At 43.9% G+C, this 26,180-nt stretch overlaps 1 protein-coding gene across 3 annotated transcripts in view; it reads right to left on the bottom strand.

Annotated features, from left to right (window-relative positions):
- KCNIP2 (potassium voltage-gated channel interacting protein 2) overlaps positions 1-26,180 on the bottom strand; it is a 349,098-nt gene that overhangs the window by 17,849 nt on the left and 305,069 nt on the right. For all 3 annotated transcript variants that reach the window (XM_075612416.1, XM_075612415.1, XM_075612413.1), the window contains 2 exons: positions 2,365-2,489; positions 1,139-1,208 (listed from right to left, as the gene is read on the bottom strand). In XM_075612416.1, coding sequence (XP_075468531.1) covers positions 1,139-1,208; positions 2,365-2,489 — 195 coding nt within the window. The remainder of the gene's footprint in view (positions 1-1,138; positions 1,209-2,364; positions 2,490-26,180) is intronic.

The following is a 26,180-nucleotide window of genomic DNA, read 5'->3' as shown; positions in this document are numbered from 1 at the left end:
GTTGGGGGTGGTGGGGGGAGCTTGAGGACTGAGGTTGAGCACCCCTGTTCTACACGATAGCCATGATATTGATAGCCAGGTAGCCCCTTCTGACAGCTAGGAGACAGTGAAAAAGAACTGAGAAAAGTTCAGGACTGCGATACCATTATCCCAAGACTTTGCTCGGTTATTGAATTTATTCAATCGGAAATGAATTAGTAATTTGGAGAAAATCACAAACGTTACATTCTCCTTCTAATGTCTGCGAAGGTCATCTGACCGATATTATTAAAGGAGTCTCACGTTTCTTTTTAACTCCTTGTTGAACAAGGCAACCCAAATATTCTACGCTGCGCACTAACATTTTCCACTTCCATCGATCATTTCTCCATGAAACCATAGAGGGGGGAGATGTCCCGGGCAAAGAGAAATGTGTTTTGGTGCCACTGCTGCATGTTCTGCTTTCTGTTGCACCCATTGGCAGACTTACATTTCTGCCGCCTGCTATGGGGCGGCCCTCTGCCCTAACATATTGACGGCATGACTTCAGGGCGTCATGTCACGTTGTCATGACGATGCCACGTTACAGGAGGGGGCCACTCCAGAAAAGTTAAGGCTCTCTCACACACACACACACACACACTTTCAACCCCAAAAATTGCTGCCCCCGATACAAATTGCCGTTCTAGGCTATGGCCTTCTCTGTCTAATGGGACATCCACCACTGGTTGCACCCTATGCAAATGTACTGTAGCAGGGTTTTACATCCGGTGCAGTTGGGATGTTTTTGTGTAAATAAAAGGGAAACCGAACAAGTTAGATACAAAACTTTATTATCTCACTATAATATGTGCACCCGGTACCGTCTCTCACTGACACTTCGCACATTTCTGGAAAAATTGGAGTCTCTTGGCTACAAAACCGAGACAAAAACAGCCCCAGAATTTAAAAATAAATAAAAAAAATCCCATTGAAATGGAAGCAAATTTGAAGACTATTTTTGCTCTATTTGTGTAGCTGGGAGACTTTGATAAATGACCCCCATTGATACAAAGAGACGCAAGATGAAAACGTCTCTCTTTGCCCCACATTTGCCTTAGTACATAGCCTCATCAGGCTGCTGAGTTGATCCAATTGTATCCTGGAAAATAAAGCTCACCTCCTTGTGGGAAGAACTGGGAGTAAATCTGTTTGAAATTATCCTCGTTGACAATACCGCTTGGACATTCCTGTTAAAATAGATCAAAACATTTATTCGGATTGACCAAATGGAATTTAACAACAAGTGTGCAAAAAGCTGACCCACCTGTTAAATTATATAAGAAAGTATCAAAATAAGAATTGATATTAAAAGCAAACACAAGGTATGGCTGGATGTCAGGGGATTCCCATCAGATGTTCATCTGTATGTCCAGCGCAGAGACGACTCCACCTCGGAGGAGAGACTATCATACAATGGTGCAGACAGACGCGTTTCGCTATAGTAGCTTCATCACTCCTGATGCAGCTACTATCGCTTAACGCATTGAGTGTGGGACAGAGACTGCTGCTGCCCTGTGCTCTGTGTGGACACCGCTACGGGAAATCCAAGTCCCGGAGCTGTGCATACCGGAAGTGACGTCACGTTTCGAGTCGACGCTAATCACTAGGGACGTTGTGCGGGTCGGGCAGCGGTGAGATCTTTTGGCACTCCGAAATGCAGTTAAAACTTCAAAACCAATGAGTTTTTTTTATCTGGGGCATTGTAAGCGCACATTTGTTTGTGCCTACCGTAGTGCTTATTACATATGCTTATAATGTCTGCACCGTTGTATGTTTGTCTCTCCTCTGAGGTGGATTCGTCGCTGAGCTGGACATACAGATGAACATCTGATGGGAGTCCCCTGGCATCCAGCCATACCTTGTGTTTGCTTTTAGTATCATTTCTTATTTTGATACTTTCTTATATCACTTGCACTTTTAATTCACTTGAATTGCATACATTTGTATTCTTTTGTGCGTCCCTAATTTTTCACTGTATCATTTGTTAGAAAGATTGGGAAACTCTCCTTCATTTGGGTTACAAAGCTGCATTTTGTTTGGTTAATTATTTATATTACCGCATTAAATGGTTTAAATTCACTACAGACCTTTATGGTCTTTATTCACAACTAGCTGACCTGTTGCTAGCTCTTGAGGAATGGAGTTATGGGAAACATTAGAATGCATACTGTACATGTCATGGCACAAAACCTGATTGCAATTTGTTTATGGTAGATGTAAATGTTCTCAGCAACAACTAAATCACAAGGTCCACAGCTCATCAGCAGTCGTCATAATGGTGGATTGAACATTGGGAATGTATCTGTAATTAACGCTGGGATTCACTGCCGGTTGTTTACTCACGTTTTTAAAGCCTCTGTAAAGAACCTGAAGTTCTTTTTTGGTGAATTTGCTTTGTTCTTGTAGCTGCTCCAGTCCCTCGGGACGATGACAAACGGTAGACAGCTCAAACTCATCCTCTATGCTATCTAGAGAGAGAAAAGGGAGGAAGGCATTACAAAAGTATAGAGAACATGAGGCATTCAGAGAAATAAAGGAATAAATGTTTATTTTCTTATCTGCTTACAATTAAAATCTACTCATAACAGATAAAACTATAATGCTACAAAACTCCGATTTTCGGTAAAGCATTTAGGAGAAAAAATATATTAAATAAGGATGCCAGGTGTCCAGTATTGAACCAGACTGTCGTGTATTTGGACACTGTTCAGTAAAAAATGAGAGGTAATACTAGACATTTATGTGTCCGGTTTTACCTCTCTGGACATAGTGATCTGAACAGGTTGGGGGCCGCAGGATTTCCCTGAGCAGGGCTGTTGCTAGGGGGCTGGGCAACTTCCTCCATCCTGATTGGCTGCTGTTGGGTAATGCAGCTAATCAAGAGGTTTTAGGAGCCTAAGGGCGGGACCAAGGAGAGGAGGAAACAGCATGGAGAGGGGAGCTGAGTGGGTGCCTTGAGCGCGTCGCATCTTTCACCATAGCGTCCAGTGTTTTTGGAAAAGACACCTGGCAGCCCAATTATTAAACCTTGTGATAGTTATTAAACAGACAACAGGTGACAGAAGCAAAGACCCGACTTCCAAAATATAGCTGATTCAGCGTATTTCCCATTTGAGTTATAATACAGTTACGGTTGAACTGAGTCTTCTGCCTGCATGTAGCTGTGCTCCTCATGTTTTACAGTTTTTCCCCACTTCCCTATACAGGGAAGCTGGACACTACGCTATGTTAAGCTCTTGGGAACACAATTGTTTCAGAAATACCCAAATTCAAAGCAGACGTCCTCAAAAAGTTGTTTTACTTGAGGTCCCACAAAGCAAAACAATATCTTCTTCATCCCCAGGAGGTCAGGACTCCTTAATAGGGATGTCCCAGTCTGACATACATTACAGTTGGTAGAAAGAATAACCATAAGCACATTCGGTGTAACGCTGCTTTAAAGCTGCAGCTCCAGTTTAAAACATATACTAACGTTAAAATACAATTGTTGAATTAAGTAGAAATAGCCATGTTAGCCCAGTTGTGAAAGTGCAGAGGAAATAAGTAGTATTAGGTGATACCTGTTAACACAATTGTTAAAATCCTGTTACCCTTGTTTTGAAGTGTAAAAATATTGGATATAGTTACAGTTACATAGTTAGATAGTAGATGAGGTTGAAAACAAAGACATACATCCATCAAGTACAACCTATGCTAAATTTAGATGACAGATACTTTATCCTATATTTGTATTTACAGTATATTGATCCAGAAAAAGGCAAACACAAAACCCCAATGTCATATCATCCAGGATATCTCATAAGGGGCAAAATAAATTCCTTCCTCACTCCAAATATTGACAATCAGATTACTCCCTGGTTCATCCATTCTATGTTTACTTATTTGGTATATCACTGTATATATTTAATAACTTTACAGATTATGCCCAAACTCCTAAATCAGAAAAAAACAAACAAATACCATGGAACATACAATAAATACTGATTTAATTAAGGATTAAAACATGACATTTCTCACTTTATGAAATCCTTCAGCGGCAATTCCAAATGTCCAGTGATTTGGTCTGAACTGTAAGTTTTTCCTGAGTCACATTGGTCCATTAAGAATAACTTCCCATTACTAACCATACCACATTAGCCGTTGCCTTGTCTCTTAGGACCCATTTTCACTAACAACCAAAAAAGGTGATACTTGTTATGAAACAGATACACATTTGTCTTTATTTCTGCATGGTTATTTTAACGTTTAAAATGCATTTTGAGATATTAACAATTGAGTATAAATAACTCAGTGTCAGAGGAGGCAGCATCAGCAGAGGGGCACTCGTGCTAATGTGGTCGAGGAGGGCAGATTTCGGGGTGGGTGGAAGTGTGTGTATACATGGAGCAAGCAGGTACTCTTAAATGCGGTCATGCACATATTTTGTACCCAGCATCAAACGGCAGCAAGTGGCAAACACCCTTTGCCAACGCTCTTGGTCGCCACCAAAGGCTGATATCGTTGAGGGATTAAGATGTAAGCTGAAAGAGTCTTCATCATGGACTGATTAAGAATAGTTGGGAAGAAACTACTGTCACCCTGTGTAAAGACATACAAATTGAATTGCTAAGGTAACCCTAAAAAAATCTAGGAACTTTATTTTAAAATAAAAAGTAAAATTATGCTATTTAAAGCTGCAGTCCAAGTAATACCCTACATGTGTTTTTTTGATCAGTTGTGTACTATGATAAAATACTTGTAGCATTTAAAAAAAACAACAACTCTGAATGACATTCTTAATGTATTATAATGTAAAAAGCATTTTTTGTTTCTATAGCAACCATTTACAAAGTCACATCCCTTTCTCTTCTGAAACAGGCTCTGGCGCACCTCTTTTTGAGCCTTGCCCTCTCTCTAGCACTGCACCAATTGTATCTAGTGACTGCCTGGTCACGTGATCTTCCCCACAGAACTTTGCATCTTATGTCCTCTTCTGCTGCACTGACAGAACTTAGTGAACCCCCGAGGAGAAACTTCGCCGATCGATCACAGGAGAACGGATCGATCAGCAACTTAACTAATTACTTATCATTGTGTGGATTGTATTGATGCACAGATTAAAGGGGGGGGGGGGGGTTGGAGGGGAATAAAAATTGCAGCTTGGACTGCTGCTTTTACATAGAAAAGTTATTTCAATTAAGGTATTCTATTCTACTTCATGTTTAATTACTTTAATTCATTCTGTTTGAACTATGTTCTAAAGAGGGATTTCTGAAGCATGATTTACAGTGAACTGAGAAACTTAATGCAAGACGAAAACCACATAACAGTTGTGCCAAGGAGGTGATAAACTAGTTCAATTGTAATAGATCGTGATGACCCAGAATACTGCCCCTTCGTTCAGGCACTGCCAAGGAATTAATTTCTCACTAAATGGGATTGAAGTGTATTCTAGTTTCATGTAGGCTAATTTGTAGACCCCTGTTCTCAATTTTGTTAACTCATAACATGTTCCACTGTAATTGACTTGACATGAGTGAGTCAATGGTATAGAGTGTTCTCAGCCTATTTAAAATAAATGCTGGCAGTCCATGAACACAGGATTCACTATTCCAGTATGTTTCGGAAATGGATACTCTTTTCCAGCATTGGATCTAGGAGGGGAGGGGGCGGGGGGGTGTTGGGGGCAAGTGCCCTGGGCGAAGCACTTTAGGGGGTGCAGCTTGGGCGGGCGCAGGAGAGCGGCAGAGAAATAATGCAGCAGAGGGAGCAAGATGATGGCGGCTGCGACAGATGAGAAGGGTTAGGCTGCACTTATAGTGCCGGCGACGGCGGCGACGTGGCGTCAAAGCAAATGCATTGTTGCCGTCGCTTATAGTGGACGCGACAGCGCGACGGAGTAACAGCGCTACCAAAAATCTGGCAGTCAGTGGTATTTGATTTTTGAAGAGACGGTCTCCACATGTGACTGGCTATAAGCCAATCAGGGAGCTTCTCCGCCCGTCTGCCTTCCCTTTGCTGACGTCACTGGCCTTGTAGCCAGCGACGTCTCCAAACAACAAATTACAACTATCGCAATGGTGACGCAGTCACTGGCTGTATAAGCGCAGCCTAAGGCCATGAGCAGCAAAGGAGGGGGCAGTATAGTGGCAGAGATGGGGGGGGGGTGTCTATGCTGCCAGGACAGACAACCCCTGCTCCACAGGTAAGCACTTGTAAACTGAGAGGAGGGGGGAGTGTGAGAGACTAGGGGTGAGAGGCTGCGGGAGGAGTGGGGAAGAGCGACTGGAAGGAGGGGGGAGAGAGAGACTGGAGGGAGGAGGGGGAGAGAGACTGGAGGGGGGAGAATGGGGGAGGAGAGAGAGACGGGAGGATGGGGGAAAGAGAAGGTGGGAGGGGAGAGGATAGAGACTAGGGGGAGAAGGAGAGAGTGAGAGAATGGGGGAAGGAGAGGCGAGTGAGAGAACATAGAGAACGACGAGGAGTGAGAGACTGGGGGAGGAGGGGGAGAGAGACTGGGTTGGAGAATGGGGAGAGAGAATGGGGCGAGGAGGAGTGGAGTGAGAGACTGGGGGGAGGAGGAGTGGAGTGAGACCGGGCGGGAGGTGGAGTTAGATACTGCGGGGAAGAGGGGGTGGAGTGAGAAAATGGCAGATGAGGGGTGTAGTGAGAGACTGGGGGGAGTGAAAAAGACTGGAGGGAGTTGGGGGAGAGAGACTGGTGGAAGAGGAGGGAGAATGGTGGAGAGAGACTGGGGGAGAGGAGAGAAGAGTGACTGGAGGGAAGAGGGGGAGAGAAACTGGAGGGAGGAGGGGAGAGAAAGAGAGAGAGAATGGGGGAGGAAGGGGAGAGAGACTAGGAACGAGGGGGAGAGACATTGAGGAAGGAAGGGGGGAGAGAGGAGATTTCCCTGTTCCAAAATAATTTGCTTTGGTCTCTTCATTGCCTGTTCCAACCAAAATATATCACCCATCCTGACCTTGCTTGTACCAGCTTCCCAGTTCCAGACCCAGTCTTATCTTTGCTGTTTCACATTCCTATCGTCCCACTGAAATAGAGTGACCAAGTGAGGGGCCCTCTGAAGAACATGTTATACCAATAATTAAAGTGTAAGTTATTTTTGCAACAAGAAATAACGAATACAAAGCTAAAGCAAACTACAATAATAGCACCAGCATAGAGACATGCACACACTATGTGCTCAGTCTGACAGTCAGTCGGCTCTCTCCTATCCACAGTGTGCACCGGACCAAGAACTTAGAAGCTTGATACAAATGTAAAAAACCTTATTACAAAATTAATCAAAATCATTTTCCAACTCTTGCAACAAACTAATATTACAAATGAAACTCCCCCCCCCTCCATTTCATAATCTACCTAGTGCCATATATTCCTGTTTTAAAGTCCCTTTATATTACTCTGTCTGGACCCAAAAAGGTTAGCCTGTACGCCTGCTCCAGGACAGGGTTATAGTGCTGAAATGTGCGATGTACAAAGCTTTGCTGATTAGTAGCTCTGTGTAAGAATAAATACATAATTACTATTGTACAATAGCAAATGTATTTATATGGCCTCTCTATAATTCTCCGAAGCTCGTTATAATTCCATAGAAAACAATGATACTGTCACACGGCATGTTGATAAAATAATGTGTGTTTCAGCCTGACTAATACATAAAGTTACCCCGGCTTGGTGGGCAGCATGGGTTTTCTTACAATAAAATTGCCTCAGGGCATGCACGCGTATATAACACAGAGCAGGTACCTGCAACTGCAACGGGAAAACAATGAGGTTTTATTCATTATTATGTTATATTAAATTAGACTCAGAGGCCTATGCACTAAGCAGCGATAAGTCACTTATCGCCACCTTATCCCCAAAAAAGCCTACAGCGATGCAGTAAGCCCCCATAAGTCGGCGATAAGATTCCTTTTCTGCAATTTTTTTTGCCGAGAAAAACAATCGCCAAACGCTCTGCGATAAGCCACTTATCGGCAGCTTTTCAAATTCGTGCTATTCTAGTAGCCCCGATCAGCTTATCGCGGCTAATCGCCGCTCTAGAATTGAGATTTCCTCTCAAAAGCATCCAGGAAAAGTTGGCAAGAAGGTGGTGAGAAGTTGCCGATGAGCGGTGAGACGGGACCCATTAATATCAACACTGGACACCCCCGGCATCAATCCGATGCAATAAAAATGCATTTACAGGCAGCTTCATTACCTTAGCGGCTAACCGCTAAGGCAATGAAGGGGTTAAGGAACAACAGCAGCTTTATTGGGGGCAGAGCGGGTGAGTGAAGCAGGTACTTGGCCCTTCATTCACCCCCTCTGCCCCCAATAAACATTACAATATGTACTAAACACAAATACACAACCTACCCCCTGTGCCTCCACGTAAAACCAGATTTTATTTTTTGATACACAGGCTTGATACCTGAGGCCAGCAGTACCGCAAGTCAGCGGAGACCCGCTGGGACCACCCTAGGGGCCCCAGACACCCGCGGGGACTATGTGAGGATCCCAGACACCCACGGGCACCACCTGAGGACCCCCTGACACCCGCGGAGACCAGCCGAGGGCCCACAGGCACCTGTGGGGACCACTCAATTGCCCCCAGACACCTGGGGGAACAACCTGGGGGCCCACGGACACTCACAGGGACCACCCGAGAACCCCCAGACACCCACGGGGTACACCCGGGGACCCCGGCGGGGACAACGTGGGGACCCCCACCGGCCTCTAGTATCAATCCTGTGTATAAAAATATCAAATCTGGTTTTACGTGGGGGCACAGGGGGTGGGTTGTGTATTGGTGTTTAGTACATATTGTAATGTTTATTGGGGCAGAGGGGGTGAGTGAAGGGCCAAGTACCCGATTCACTCACCCCCTCTGCCCTCAATAAAGCTGCTATTGTGCCTTAACCCCTTCATTGCCACAGCAACTATCCGCTAAGGTAATGAATCTGCTTAAATGTAATTTTTATTATTAGTATGCGGGAGCAGGGGGTCTTCTGGGCTGAACCGCATTGATTTCAGCTTCAGGGACCCCCTGTTTCCCGAGATACAGGCCCCGTTATGGGGTGCCGGTATCTCCTATGCATTTAAATGTCCCGCGTCACGTGACCATGGGAATCCAATGCATAGGAGATACCTGCACCCCATAACAGGGCCTGTATCTCAGGAAGCAGGGAGTACCCGGACCTGAAATCAACGCGGTTCTGCTCCGGAGACCCCCTGCTACAATACACTATTTATAAAATGTACATTAAAAACATTTTGGGGCAAGATTTGCGCAGAGAGTGGCGGCTCTCTCCCTCTCCGCAGCAGAAAGAACTCGCCGGGTGAGCCCATTTCAGAGGGGCGATCTTCACGTCGCCGGCTACTCGCCATTTTTGCAAATGTTGCTTTCACTGGTATTCGGGGCTTTCTGCACCGTGATAGCAACACTGTCAAAAGTGGCGACTTAAAATCTGGGCGATTTTTTAATCAGTGCTTAGCGCATAGGCCCCTCAGTGTGTAGTGCTATATAAATCAGTTTGGATTAAGAATAGAATTATTAATAATAATAATAATAATAATAGCATGTTCTTATATATAACCATTACTATACATCAACACATATCTGACATATTAATAATCATAATAATGATAGTATACACACAGTAAAGTTTCACCACTATTTGGTCCCTTACATTTTGAACTTCACTCATGCAGGTGGAATTTAAGCTTGTAAAAGTGTTCTTAAAAGTAATTACTGCTAACTGTTAACTGTACACATTCCCATACAATATTGTTCTTTTACAGCCTGGCAGCTAAATCCGCTAGTGGTTCCACTCATTACTTTACAACCAACTGACATCCTCTTACCTGCTGAAAATGTTTTCCTTCTCCTATTCTACTCCACTGGCATGTCCCGTTCGTACTTTACTCTTTTTAAAAGGGCATCTCCCCTTATTCGAAAGGTGTCACGTACCCAGAATAAACCCCATAAACTGGTCACTGTCTTATTTTGGTTCTAGGAGGGACATGCACCTTTAAATACTCACTAATGCTGGTCCACTGAAGATCAAGATCTCCTGAACCAGAAGAGGGACGGGGCTCACCAGATCCTGCACTGGTTGATCCCAAATGCCAAAAAAGTGACTGGGGGCTCTGCTCCAAAATTGCCCTGGTGCGTATGCAGTAACCCCCATGAATACATTGGGGGCTCTGTATCAAGGCAACATGGAGCCAAATTGATGCAAATGGTATCATTTTCATGTTGTGCTTATACGTATGAATTTATCATGCATTTTGCCCCACACTTTGCCCCACACTTTGCCCCACATGTGCCAGTTTTTGATTAGGGGAGTGTCAAAAGGAGGAGTTTGGGGAGAGTTACACGAGGTCCAAATTATAAAGAGATATTTCAAACTCTGCGCTTCTGTGCATCACTTTGCCCCTTCAATCTGTGTAAAAATCTGCAAAGTTTAAAGCAGCAATCCCCCTTAAATAACCCCTAATTATTTTAAGCTATGAGGACCCCCAAGTTTCCGAGATATTTTCTGGTGACATTACTGGTCCTTTTACATCCTGGTTTTAAAAGAGGGATTGAAATTGCCATCCAATAGGAAGCCAGCAATGATGGCATTTCTGTTACTTGTTGGCTCGAGATTTGGATTTTGTTTCCCCTGGAGGCGGATTTAAACCCAGTACAGTATCTTCACCTGGAAGTTTCTTGGGGTCCCCAGACCTTAATACACTGTCGGTCACCTCTTCCGGTACAAAAACAAGTAGCAAGGATTGCTGCCTTAGGCTGCGCTTATAGTGCCGGCGGCAGCGACGTTGCGTCAAAACAAATGCATTGCCGCCGTCGCGTGCGATTATAGTAAGCGGGACGCAGCGACGGCGTGGTCGCGATCACTGGATGTCATCTCAATTGGATTTTCCCAGCGACTGTAGCCTGCCGTCACCGCCGGCGCTATAAGCGCAGCATTAAGGTGGCGTTAACTTTCTGCCCTCTTACAATCTGACGAGATGCAACAAACTGTTTCATACATTTAACACAACCGTGGGGCAATGCTTCAAACACATTGTTTTGGCTCCAAAATTCCCTTAGTACAGAGCCCAATATCTCCGTTTCATGTAATTGTACTAACAAAGGAGGGAGGGGGAGTAGGGGGTGTGACACCTTTTATTGGACCAACAAGTAGTTGAAATGTTACAAGCTTTCAAACCTCGGGGTTAGGGTAACCCGATGAAGAACCCTGAGAGGTTCCAAAGCCTGTAACAGATCAACTAGTTGTTGGCCCAATAAAAGGTATCATACCCCTACTCCCTCTCCCTCCTCTGTTACTCCATGGAAGAAAGGACCAACACGGCCCCCCACCCTTCTTTGCCATGTATTTGTACCTGGCAGAAATAAAAGGAAGTCATTCACTAAAATGAGAAAAACCCCAAATGCTTGGGGATTGTTACCAGCTCTTATAGACAGGCAGTCAGTACTGTACATCAACAGAACAAGTAAAATAAAAGAAAGAAGTCACTTGCTTTCACTGACTGAGGGGGTTGCCTTAGGACCGCAGCAAGGCAAGAGTTTGAGGAAGCGTTGCTTAAAAGCTTTTTTATTTTGACTGGGAACATTTCCTGAAATTCACCAGAACAACAAATGATTAATAATCAAATCAACAATCAAAATAATAACATTACAAAATATGCCATAAATATCACAACATCAAACATGTTGGGTTGGAAATGATTTTAACTGGACACATGTAAAAAACAAATGGGACTATGGTATGGGCACAAGTACTATGTCTTGCATAAGTCTAAAGACTTTCTTTTCATTCATGAGCTTGCTAAGAAATACACTGGAGTTTAACATTGTTGCATATTCTAAGTTATGGAGATATTTATAAAGGCGAACAGTGTAACTGAAATTAATTAAACTAGGTGTTTTCCAGTAATGATACAGCAAGTAAATTACATTGGCCCTTATTCCATTTGGTGTGAAGCTGTCTTTCCCTTGTGGGAGAAGATTTCAGCCCCGTTCATATGAACATAGCTCACTTCTTCTCCAGTAAAGAGAAGCAGCTTCACAGCAGCTGTAATAAGGGACATAATAATGGAAATCATTTTACACCCAACACTTTATAGAACAGTGAACAAGTTGTCATGAAGCAAAAGTGTTACCAACTGTTATAAGCTCAGTTTCCTGAACTCATCGTTGTTTCAGAGCAATACCTGGCAGAACCATCAACCACTAGAACGGTGTAACAAGTCAATCTGAATGGCTAATAACATTCTTTTTTTTTCAGTACATAAGGATAAACCAGATTATTGTGAGCGTAATAGTGAATGCTTAACCCCTACCAAAATAGAATAAATGCTGAAGGAATAAATATAAACGTCATTTGAAAAGAACATTTTTCCGATTAAAATCCCTTTGCTCTAATGATTTGCATAGCAAAATATGTAATATGTTAAATGGGGAAATCAAATAAATTGATACAATAAAGAATGTTTATTCAAAGAATACACCATTTTTTTCTGCACCAACTTTATAAAGACTGTAAACTATTTGTGGTAGAGTCATTGTAGCTATATAACTTTGTTCTGCTAAGCAAAAATATATGCGCCAAAATATTTTTTTTTTAAAGATTAACTCAAACACAACTGTTTTAAAATGTTTTTAATAAATCATGGACAGGAAGCAAAAGGTGACCCTGTGTGCTCATTTGCATGTCATTACCCAGAATCCCTGGCTGTAGTGGAAGCACTGTATGCTAAGACAGTGGTGCGCAAACTGTGGGGCGCTCGAGTTTCTGGGGAGGGGGCGCGGCACTTAGAGGTCCCGCGCTCTCACCCCAGGCATTTAAATGAAATGCCGGGGGATCGCGCGAGGCCTTTATAATACACTTACCTTCCCGCGACGTGTCGTCCTGATAACCTGGCGTCAAATGTCGCGGCAGGGTCACATGACGTCACATTACCATGGCGACGGGACTTCACAGGAGCGAATGGCTCCTAGCTGCAGAAACCTAAAACGTATTTACTTCAACTGAAAAGGAGCGTATTTAGGGGTGTGTTGAGTTTTGCCCTCATCAACAGTGTTCCAAGCATAAGGCAAACAACAGGGGTGAAAGCGGACACCGTTGTCTAGTACCACTCTTAATTTGGAAGATGTCAGAAGGGAAGCCCTAATGTGTCACCTTTGCAGCCGTATTGGTATACGGTGCTGTGATTGCCTTTAATATTCTACCCTCGAAACCAAATGCTCCCAGCATGGCCTTTAAATATGGCCAATCATCCTGTCGAAGGCCTTCTCAGCATCCATACTTAACACCATGACCGGGGTCTTTTTGTTGTTAGCCAATTCAATCAGGTTAATTATGCGTCTGATGTTGTCTGCTGCCTGCCTGCCTATCTATCTATATATATATATATGTGTGAAAAAATGTTTGTATGTCTGCACCCTCTGTGATTGGCCGGCGAACGGCAACACCTCATTGGCCTGCGGGGTGGCCTGATGTCATGGCCACACCTACACAGCCCCTCACACTCACACCCTTGGCCTCACTCCGGCCAATCACAGACGGTGCAGACATACAAACATTTTTTCACTCATATATATAGATAACTAAATATTTTGCTTATTATTGTGTGCATATTAAAATACTTTTACTATAAATGAGTAATAAGTATTGCCATTGTTAATATTATTTTATATACTGCGTAATGTAACGTTCACATTAATTTACCCCTCACAATGCACAGTGATTTGCAGGTCTCTTCTGTTTCACTGAAACTGATTCACTACACAAGCTAATAATTAGCATTGCTAGCAGTCACGCGACATTCCTGTGCAATCAAGTAAAGGTAAGATTGCATGTATAAAGTGCAAGATCAATTATGATACATTAGGGACAAGTGCAGTGATTAGGCTATTCAAGTAAAAAAATAATGCGTCAGCATGTAGTTTAAGTAAATAACTCCCTTTGTCTCCCTGGGAGGGATTGTACCTTTAAAAGCACATTTGCTACATTGCTTTTAATGAGAAATGATTGTAGTTGTAGCACTGGCAGCACCACTGCTAACACTGACTAACTACAGTGCTGCTTTTCAGAGAGTGTGAAATATGAACGTTAACAGGTCTGAAGGAACTGCTCAGTGGCTCAATTCCTTGTGATCTCGGGCATGTGGCTTTATCTCCCTGTGCCTCAGACACCCAAATCACATAGATTCTAAGCTCCATGGGGCAGGGACGGTGTCTGTAACAATCTTAGAGTGCAGCAAGACTTATTGTCCTCGGTGCCACAAACGAGCAAGCAAAAGTCTGCGGTGCCAGGGACAGCGCCTGCAGGTGTTGGTTGTGGCCCGGGACGATTACCGCTGCGAGGGTCCATGCTTCAGAATGGGACCCTTGCAGTGTGGTGGAGTGGAGGTACATGGCACGCTCTTCTAGGGTACAGAAGCAGTCTCCCTTGAGGGTGCCATGTCCCAGAGCACATAAAAAGCAGTCTCTATCCAATGAATAGATGACTGAATATGGGTATCTAAGTCATGAGGGAGACTACTATAGGCCCATATTTGGTCATCAAGGGTTGTGTACAGGACATTTAACACTGTCTGTCCAACCCCCTTGATCAAGTAGATCAGGAGTGTGCAAACCTTTGGTGCTCACACCCCATCTTACCTTTGTGCCGGCGTCAAATGAAGCCGCGGGGTCACGTGATGCTGTGTCGCCCGAAGCCGTCTGAATCAAGGTAAGTGAGTTATGTTGCCCCACAGCATTTAATTTAAATGTCTTGGGGAAGAGCGGGCCTCTGTAACCGCTGCACCCCTCATGTAGATGACTGAATATGGTCCTATAGTATTCTCTCTCATGATGAAGATACCCATATTTGATAATCTACTGTACGTCAGTGGTTCTCAACTCCAGTCCTCATGCACCCCTGATCTACATCGCGGAGACTGCTCTGGGACACGGCATACTCATGGAGACTGCTCTGGGATACGGCACACTCATGGAGACTGCTCTGGGACATGGCACACTCATGGAGACTGCTCTGGGACACGGAACAGTCATGGAGACTGCTCTGGGACACGGCACACTCATGGAGAATGCTCTGAGACACGGCACACTCATGGAGACTGCTCTGGGACACGGCACACTCATGGAGAATGCTCTGGGATACGGCATAGTCATGGAAACTGCTCTGGGACATGGCACACTCATGGAGACTGCTCTGGGACACGGCACACTTATGGAGAATGCTCTGGGATACTGCATAGTCATGGAGACTGCTCTGGGACACGGCACACTCATGGAGACTGCTCTGGGACACGGCACACTCATGGAGACTGCTATGGGACACGGCACACTCATGGAGACTGCTCTGGGACACGCCACAGTCATGGAGACTGCTCTGGGACACGGCACACTCATGGAGACTGCTCTGGGACAAGGCACACTCATGGAGACTGCTCTGGGACACGGCACACTCATGGAGACTGCTCTGGGACACAGCACACTCATGGACACTGCTCTGGGACACGGCACACTCATGGAGACTGCTCTGGGACACGGCACACTCATGGAGACTGCTCTGGGACATGGAACAGTCATGGAGACTGCTCTGGGACATGGCACACTCATGGAGACTGCTCTGGGACACGGCACACTCATGGACATGGCACACTCATAGAGAATGCTCTGGGACACGGCACACTCATGGAGACTGCTCTGGGACACGGAACAGTCATGGAGACTACTCTGGGACACGGCACACTCATGGAGACTGCTCTGGGACATGGCACACTCATGGAGACTGCTCTGGGACACAGCACACTCATAGAGACTGCTCTGGGACACGGCACACTCATGGAGACTGCTCTGGGACCCGGCACAGTCATGGACACGGCACACTCATGGAGACTGCTCTGGGACACGGCCCACTCATGGAGACTGCTCTGGGACATGGCACACTCATGGAGACTGCTCTGGGACACGGCACACTCATGGAGACTGCTCTGGGACACGGCACACTCATGGAGACTGCTCTGGGACACGGCACACTCATGGAGACTGCTCTGGGACCCGGCACAGTCATGGAGACTGTCTGGGAGACTGCACACTCATGGACACTGCTCTGGGACACGGCACACTCATGGAGACTACTGTGGGACATGGCACACTCATGGAGACTGCTCTGGGACACGGCATAGTCATGGAGACTGCTCTGGGACACGGCATAGTCATAGAGACTGCTCTGGGACATGGCACACTCATGGAGACTGCTCTGGGACACGGTACACTCATGGAGACTGCTTTGGGACAAGGCACACTCATGGAGACTGCTTTGGGACACGGCACACTCATAGAGAATGCTCTGGGACACGGCACAGTCATGGAGACTGCTCTGGGACACGGCACACTCATGGAGACTGCTTTGGGACAAGGCACACTCATGGAGACTGCTCTGGGACACGGCACACTCATAGAGACTGCTCTGGGACATGACACACTCCTGGAGACTGCTTTGGGACACGGCACACTCATGGACACGGCACACTCATGGAGACTGCTCTGGGACACGGCACACTCACGGAGACTGCTCTGGGACACGGAACAGTCATGGAGACTGCTCTGGGACACAGCACACTCATGGAGACTACTCTGGGACACGGCACACTCATGGAGACTGCTGTGGGACCCGGCACACTCATGGACTTGGCACAATCATAGAGAATGCTCTGGGACACGGCACACTCATGGAGACTGCTCTGGGACACGGAACAGTCATGGAGACTGCTCTGGGATACGGCACACTCATGGAGACTGCTCTGGGACACGGTACACTCATGGAGACTGCTCTGGGACACGGCACACTCATGGAGACTGCTCTGGGACACGGCACACTCATGGAGACTGCTCTGGGACACGGCACACTCATGGAGACTGCTCTGGGACATGGCACACTCATGGAGACAGCTCTGGGACCCGGCACACTCATGGAGACTGCTCTGGGACACGGCACAGTCATGGAGACTGTTCTGGGACACTGCACACTCATAGAGACTGCTCTGGGACACGGCACACTCATGGAGACTGCTCTGGCACACGGCACACTCATGGAGACTGCTCTGGCACACAGCACACTCATGGAAACTGCTCTGGCACATGGCACACTCATGGAGACTGCTCTGGGACACGGCACACTCATGGAGACTGCTCTGGGACACGGCACACTCATGGAGACTGCGTCTGTACGTAGAAGAGTGTGCCTCTGCTCAACTCCTCTAGACTGTTCAGCCTGATGGCTCTGAAGGACCAACGCTGTGTGGGGTCCCATTCAGAAGCAGGGACCCCCGCAGCTATAATCCTTCCTGTTCTTGGTGCCGTAAGCGATCGCAGCCCCGTGAACAGTACGTCTCGCTACATCAGTATGTACGAGCTGCTTACCATGCGCTATATTGTAATTGTGAAGCCGAGTCCCAACTGGAAGAAAAGCGCTTTATGAAATAAAGTTATTATAATGTAGTATAGAAATTCTTTTACAAATGTCCCACAATGATTTTGTATTCTGCACTATTGAAGTGAGCAGAAGGTACAACTGTGGGAAGATTCCCCGTTAGGGACACTCATTATGTATTGCTATGGAAGGGGTGTGCTACTGAGATGTGCTCATGTGTAAATGGATTACTAATATCCCTCAAAACTGGGACAGTAATCTCTCTAAATACCTCGTTGATATCAGTGTTTTTATGCCAGTTTTCTTTGTTTTGTAGCCCAATATATATATATATATTTCAGAATGTTTCAAATTACCTCATGTTTCAACATTAACATTTATTCTACCACATATTATATAATTTATGGCATAGGGGTCCGTGTTAAAATGGACACGAAGGAAAAGGTGCCACTGTTTGCTTATTTGCATATCATTTCCCAGAATCCCTGCTGCAGTGGAAGCACTGTATGGTAAGAGATAAAGGGAAAGGCAGGGTGCAGACCTGTCTGAGACGTGAATGTGCTCACAGGTGATATTTTTTATTTGCTGTGCATTTATTCTATAAACCAAAGATATGTCTCATTAAACCGTGTGATACTGAGCACTGCCATTCATTGCAAAGCTTGTGATCCTCTAATGGATTTAACAGAAACAATACAACAATATTGTGTAGGTACGATTCATGACAAGTTGTACCCTGTTCTCCTCGCATATATACTGAGCATTATGTCAACTAAAATACTAAAGAACAAAGCAAACTGTGCAAGCAAAGCAGAAACCAACATGCAATTTATTAGTACAAGGAAAACAGACAGCGGCCCATGTAATTTGTGACAGCATAAAATCTCGAATATTGGATGCAACATGTAAATGTGTACTTTTTTTTTTATTATTGGTAATCTTATTCTATATGCACCAAAGCAGCCAATTTTTTTTTTTGGCTGAAATTACTCTTTCAATGGGAAATTTCAGTAGAAAACACCCTGATTGGCCGCTTCGGCGGATATTAAATAAGCCCTTTAAAGTGACATATTTGTTCACTGGGCTGATTGAAACATGGTAGAAAACTAAGTAAGCAATTTCCCGCTAGGTTTTGTTATTCAGCTATTCCTTCAGACAGGGGCGCAATGATATCCATGTGTTATTCTCGTTTTGGGCTAGAGATAAAAAAAAAACCACCATATTTAGCTAATCGTGATATTTGAAAGTATTTGTATCTGGTCTAATCAATTTGTATTTAAATGCGACATACTGTATATACATGTGCAGCAGCTGAGCAAAAGATGACTCAAACAGCATCACTTTACTGCAGGGGTGGCAAAACCCCCAGTCCTAAAGGGCCACCTTCGACTGAGCCACCTGTGCTGAAGCAGGGATATCCTTAAAACCTGGCTTGTTGGTGGCCCTTGAGTACTGGAGTTGGCCACCCCTTAGCTGATGAGGCATCAATTAATAATTTATTTATAATAGATGGCACTAATACAGGATCCCTTGTAAGGTTCCCAGGCATGCACAGGCAATATATATACAGTATTTATCTTGTGTTCAACTGCTCCCTGCAAACTTGCAGCAAGATTTCTTTCTCCATTAAGAGGAGTGAAGAGGCCATGGACTGTAAAACTGTATACTGTTATTCATCCACCATGTATTAAGCGTCTGATAATGGGAAAGAAAAAAACCTTGCAATCAAAAGAAAACGTATGGCCGTGAAATCTCTCGCAAGCTCTCAGAGCTCTCCTCGTGGGCTTATTTCAAATATTGTTTTGTGGGCGATACAGTCAAAAAAGTACATACTTGGCTGGGTGTAAAAAATTATAATTGAAGAATGACAAACAAATATTAAAATGAGACCCTGTGTTACTGTACAGTACATCAGAGCTTTTCAAATGTTTCTTATTACCTCAGTGGGGTGGACTGTGTTTGCATTTACAGTATTGCATCCCCATCACCACCTGTTATCTCCTAACAGGACAGCCTCCTAATTCTTCCTCGGCTGTTCTTGCTGTTCCTCTCACTAGTGCAGGGTTAAAGCTATTATTCGGGGTGGAATGAGATATGTAATTTCAGAGTTTAGGGTTGTGGCAATGTAAAATTAAAACAATTCATTCATCCTAGATACACTAGCATGTTCTTTATGTGATAGAAATGTTTTTGTCAGCTCACACGCTATGCCAGCCATTTATTATGTTATAGAGAAAAAAGATGTTTTTATGGTCATTTATCATTCTATTACGTGTGCTACAGCTGCTAAAATGACAACTTTACTGCGTTCTCCATCTATAATCAGGGATGGCCAACTCCAGTCCGCAAGGGCTAGCAACAGGTCAGGTTTTAAGGATATCCGTGCTTCAGTTGACTGAGCCACTGATTGAGCCACCTGTGCTGAAGCAGGGAAATCCTTAAAACCTGACCTGTTGCTGACCCCTGAGGCCTGGAGTTGGCCGTAACTGATCTATATGTTCTCCAGTGTTCTTAGATTTATAATGTTAATAAAGTGCTTTAGTTTATGGTTCAAAGTGACAAAGTGTTATAAGATGGGATCAAATTTGTCATGTTAGTTGCAACTTGACCCTCCATGGCTGATTCAGAAACATCTAAAGCAGAATGGGAAACGTTGTATCCATTCCATTTATTCCAAATGTTCCCTGACTAATGCCAAGCAAACCTGCAAACGTGATGCTGAATAAGTGGAAATAAATCATTTGTACGTTGCACCACTCGTCTGAATTTATTTTAGTGAGATTTTAAATGATGTTTTAAAATATTGTATTTTCACAATAAAAAAAATACAGCATTTTAAACGTAACAAGGGCTGGAAGAGTTCATGGAATATGAAAGGAAACATAACAGTACAAAGTTACCGGAACATCAATATTTGGAAACGGAAAAACAATGAACAGAATACAGGAGAGCAGCAAAGATTTGGGAACAATTAACACATAATAAATTGCATGTCATTTTAGAATAAGCATTTGTTTTTAATATATACTGTAAGTATACAAACGTCCCATCACATGTGCATGCAACACTAAAACATTTTACATTTCATGAGCACAAAATCTGTCACTTTCATGCATGTGGGAACAGACAGTAAAACCATTTTGCTGTCCTGGCTTTTTCCATGTCAAGTACTCCCGCATATTTTATCAGTGCTTAGTGTGTCTGTGCTAATCTCATGCTTGTACGGGAAGGAAGGCAAGTGAGCAATTATCATACAGGAATGTGATGTTACACTGCCTATCACTTTTTCATAGTGTACAGTAAATAAAAATATCACTTGTTCACACGTCTCAGACATGTCTGCAACCCTGTATTTCCCTATTATCTCTTAGCATACAGTGCTTCCACTGCAGCCAGGGATTCTGGGTAATGACAGGCAAATGAGTACACTGTGCCCCGAACACCTTACTATTCAAACCATAGAGAACCCCTGCTGCCACTTGTTTAAAGATGCCCCACAGCAATAAACTGCTGCAATAAACTGATTTGTCTTTATGTGTATACTGTATATAGCAAGGAACGGGTGGTTTAAATTGAGGGCAGAAATTGTTTCACATGTATGAAAGAAATATCCTATTGATTTCAGTGGTATCTTATCCTTGATATATATGGTTCAGATGTTTGCGCCAGAATTTACTCACATTTGCCTTGATACACATAGGCCAATATGTTTTATATGACATATTGTGCATCAATAGATGAATACACCCAATTCCATACAAAGCATACACACAATGAGCCAGGGTTGTTCATCCTACTGTAGTTCTTAAAGTACCCGTATAATTTAAAAAATCCGCAAAGTACATGACATTTTACAGTATAGGTGAACTAGCAGTACAAGCACAAAGCAAAGCTGATACAACACATGAATACACAGAAACAAGCCTAAAAGAAATCTTTTGTTGGAAGGAATCATTGCATTAAAGCGGTAATAAACGTCAGTGATTTTTTTTAAACATAGGATTGAAATAGGGGGTCTTTGGAGCTGAACCACATTCATTTCAGTTCCAGAGACCCCCTGCTTCCGGAGATAGAGACCTCCGTAGGGGCTGCCGGTAGCTGCTCCGCTCGGCTAGCTGGCTTCACATAATGCCCGCTTCTCAAAGCTCCCACGCCCTGTGGGCCAATAGGAAGCCGTGACATCATCAGGTTCTGCATCCTATTGGCCCATGTGAAAAGAGTAAATAAGAAGATCAAACCGCGCTCATGCTTCCTAAAGGGGATCTTGAAGTAGATCAACTCTCCCCTCTTGCTGCTGCTGTGATGGGAAGGCACCCCTCCTCCACCGATGACTTTCGTAGGAAGACTCCGACGTCAGATGATGATAGAAAATAAACACAGAAGCGCACCAAGGGTTAAGAAAAATGTAATACACAATAAGTATAATAACAAGTAAAAACTTACATATCAAAATATATAAGTCCAGTAGCGGCCAGCGCATAGGTGATAAGTCCAAACGAGTTGGTAGGCGCAGGAGGTATAAGCTGGAGCTCGCAGATCAGTCCCGCGTGCTGGGGCTGACTTGCTTGGTAAAACCTCAGATGTTACTTCCGGGTTGCGGTTTGTCGCAGGACCCGTGTTGAGTCGCCCTCCAATCGCCTTGTACTTCCTTCCCAGCACACGTCCCACTCGAGTGAGCGGATGGAATCAGCTCAAAGCTCCGTGGGAGAGCTGGGACTGGTACAACCAAGCGTCTGGACACCAACATGCACTGTGTAGAAGTGCAGCTTCTCCTCAGTAAAGAAAGGAGAAATGTCCCAGTCTTCCAGTAACCCAAGGGAGGTGAGCAAAGGTCCCAGAGGAAGTCCAGGCAGGGTCAGCATGTGATGGCAGGCACAAGAAGCAAAGAGTACTGGGGTAGTACTTTGCAGGCTTTGAGGTTTTACCAAGCAAGTCAGCCCCAGTGCGCGGGACTGATCTGCGAGCTCCAGCTTATACCTCCTGCGCCTACCAACTCGTTTGGACTTATCACCTATGCACTGGCCGCTACTGGACTTATATATTTTGATATGTAAGTTTTTACTTGTTATTATACTTATTGTGTATTACATTTTTCTTAACCCTTGGTGCGCTTCTGTGTTTATTTTCTACCATGTGAAAAGAGCTTTAAACTTTGCTGAGATATCGCGCCCCCCCCCCCCCCCCCCCCCAACGGAGGTCTGTATCTCGGGAATCGCTGGAGCTGAAATTAACAGGGGTTGGCTCCAGAAACCCTCAGCTTAAATAATAATTTTTAAAAAAAGCATAAATTGCTCCTTTTTTTTTTTGTTTCAATTTTTATTGTTTTTCACATATAATATCACTTTATACATTTCCGTCTCATCAAGGAAGAGTGGAATACATGTACACGTGTAGTCGCATAAATTCACAGAGCTAATAACATTTAGCTTATCAAAAAACTTATATATCTGTTTTAACTGTATGGCTCCCCATACCTTTGTGGGATAGATGAGGGTGACCTCAGTTGTATATATATCTATGAATTTGTCCACTCTTCGGGTTCATCAATTTGGTATTGAAGGATAGATTAAGAGAAAAGAATAGAAAGAGAGAGAGGGGGAGGGGGGGGAGGTGTGGGGTGTGGCAGGGAAAGATTGAGCGTGCACACCCTTAGTGTCTCTGCCTTTATTTTGTTAGTCACCGATTCCCTTTTTATTGTTCCCCTACACTGGGGTTGGTCGAGGGTTTAGACTAGGATGGGGACCATATGTCCCATACTTTGTGGAATTTTTCCACTTTTTGAGAGGGCTGGGCCAAGAGAAGTTCCATTATTTTGACTTCCTTCAACCTTTTGTTTACCGTTTGTTTGGAAGGCGCATTGATGTTCTTCCAAGAAGCTGCTATTGAGCAGCGATGAATTGCTCCTTTTAAAGAGCTTGCAACCTATCAACTAAAGCGTATTACAAGGTACTGGATGTAAACTGAAATTGGGGTCTGTCTATCATGGAGAAAGTGGAGCAATGCTGGATAATACAACTGCACAAAATGTACCAAAGAAAATAATCCTTTGGTTCTGCCCTTTTTGTCTTGCCATATGGCCCTATGTGTTATTGAATTTAGCATCCAAGAATCATCTCTATCCATCATTTGGGGTCTATTTATCAAGCTAAACGTGGAACAATTGGGGGCAAAACAATTGCACCAGATGCAACAAATAAACAAATCCCATTGCTTTCAATAGGACTTTTCCTTTGACACACATGGTATTTTTTTGCCCCAGAATTACACCACGTTTGCCTTGCTACCGAGATCCCTATGTGTCCAGGCATATTTGGAGCACAACCGGTTATTTTCACCCTGCACCTTTTTGTAGCAAAGCATTTTGCCCCCATTTTGCCCGTATGCCCTACCTTGGGGAGAGTCAGTAAGAGGAGTTAATCTCACCTTATCCATCTTAAAACGGCAATCCCTAGTCCAGGAGTGGCCAACTCCAGTCCTCAAGGGCCACCACCAGGTCAGGTTTTAAGGATATCCCTGCTTCAGCACAGATGGCTGAGTCGTAGACTGAGTTTTCGTCTTTGGGCTCTGAATGAATTGTTTGTAAATACTCTTTACAAAGCGTGCATTTTCAAACACATTTTGCCACAACATATTTTTGTGTGTTAAGTGCATAGTTTTTCTTTAATAAACAGGGACCCGAGACTGCAAATGTATTTGATATTTCTTGGGTGGTGGAAGCAAATATGATTGCAATCGAGTAAGGGGTTAATATAACTCATAGAAAATACATTGCGGAGGAGAAAGGTGAGTTGAGTAGCCGTGTGTATTAACCCTGGTTGCATATCTAAGTTACGTGGTCACTTGCGTGCTGTTCATGACAGATGGTATATGGGGATGGATTGAGCGGAGATATTGTTCATTTGAGGGACCTTTGCGAAGGTGAAAAGTGGGCCAGCTTGAGAGCTGTGTATTAACCCTTGTCCCATATGCAGGTCACATGTTCACAGGTGTGCCGTACGTGACAGTGTGCATCTTGGAAAGCAGGGGCTTTTCGGACTGAAATAAATGGGGTTTAGCGCAGAGAACCCCCTGCTTGTAAAACATGTAAAAAGAATGTTGAGTGCAGGAGTTGGACTGTGAACAGCGAACTGTGTGCCTATCGTAATGGCGGCTTTAAATGTCCCATGTCACGAGGGCCAATAGGAAGCCATGACGTATTCTCTTGTGGCATCCTATCGGCCAGCGTGATCAGGACATTTACACTTCACAGAGATACGGGCACCGCTGCGGAGGTAAGTATCTCTGGAAGCAGGGGTCCCCGGAGCTGAAATTAATACAGTTCAACTCCAGAGACCCCCTGCTTCAAACATGAAATTGAAAAATAATAGTTTTTTAAAGCACAATGCCGCCTGTTCTGCAGCTTTAATGATTCTTGCATTGTACTGTAAATAATTATACTGAGAATACTGGGAATCACACAAATGATTACACACAAATGGCTGTTATTATGGGAATGTTTATGACTATGTTACAGACATATAGAGAAGAATAGTAATAATTATAACTATTCTGCTGATCGGTGGAGTGGAACTCAGGGGAACTGAATTGCAGCACATGTATTAGGGATCAACAAGACAGCTGATAGTGATTATGAAAGGATAAGCAATGGGTTTGGGATACTAACCGGAAGGGGATGTATTTTATTTCTGCCACATTTTTACATGCAAACTATTTAGCATAGTTTAGATAGAAATATAGTTTTCTTTGCTTAGGGTCTCGACAACCTTTTTCCATACGAAAACACCACTGCTCATATCCAGGTCCATGTACAGTATCACACTGCTTTGCGGCAATCGTCTTTAAACAGCCTGTTGTTATGGCTAATATGAATCAACAATGTGTCTTGTTTTGTAGATAAATAATAAAAATAATAATAAATAATTCAGGCTGAGCTTTCCAGGATATGGGGTGTGGTTGTAAGCAATCATTGGGTAGATAACTACTGTATCAGTCACAACTTTACTGTTCATTACAAGGTATCAAATCGTTTAGAAAATGCTTATGTGATGTCTATGAGGGAAATGTGCTGTGCATGTTTCTGGTCTCTGGTCTGCCTGCTATTGGGCTGCGCAGAGGAGGGTCTGTGGGAACTTGCTGCAGAACTGTAAATCATAGAATTCTGCTCTCTACCAGGAACTCATAAAGAACGAGCGTCCCAAACTGGGTGTGTACTCTGGTACTGTGCAGCACAGAGCTCTATGGGGTAGATCCACAGAAGTTCTTCATTCTTGCGCTAATAACGTGCGTTACGGAAATTGGGAACGGATGTTATGTTTCTTCATTTTAATGGGTATCCTCAAAACTGATGCAAAAATAATGTCAGTTCGCCCAAGTAGCAGCACTATTAACTGTGATTTTCATGTCTCAGAGTCATGTTTTTTTTCAATACACTGCACATGCGCATTGGTGAAACGTTAACGCGCGCTATTAACGCATGCAATAAAGACGCATTACTCATGTGCCTTACCAAAACCTAATCTGAATCTTATGATAATGTTGACAAATTCTAGTTCGAGTTTTCCCATTATTTATAGTGTCCTTTCTTAATTTATTTTAATGTACATAAATAAATACATATTAAATAATATTGTTGAGGTATGTATGGAGATACATTATTGTACATCCATACTTTACACAGTCATTATTACATTATGTACCATGTTAGCTCAAACCAACATATCATCAGAGTCA

The sequence above is a fragment of the Ascaphus truei genome, chromosome 8 (assembly GCF_040206685.1).
Source record: "Ascaphus truei isolate aAscTru1 chromosome 8, aAscTru1.hap1, whole genome shotgun sequence".
NCBI classification, from domain to species: Eukaryota; Metazoa; Chordata; class Amphibia; order Anura; family Ascaphidae; genus Ascaphus; species Ascaphus truei.
This window is presented reverse-complemented; position numbering and strand designations above follow the sequence as displayed.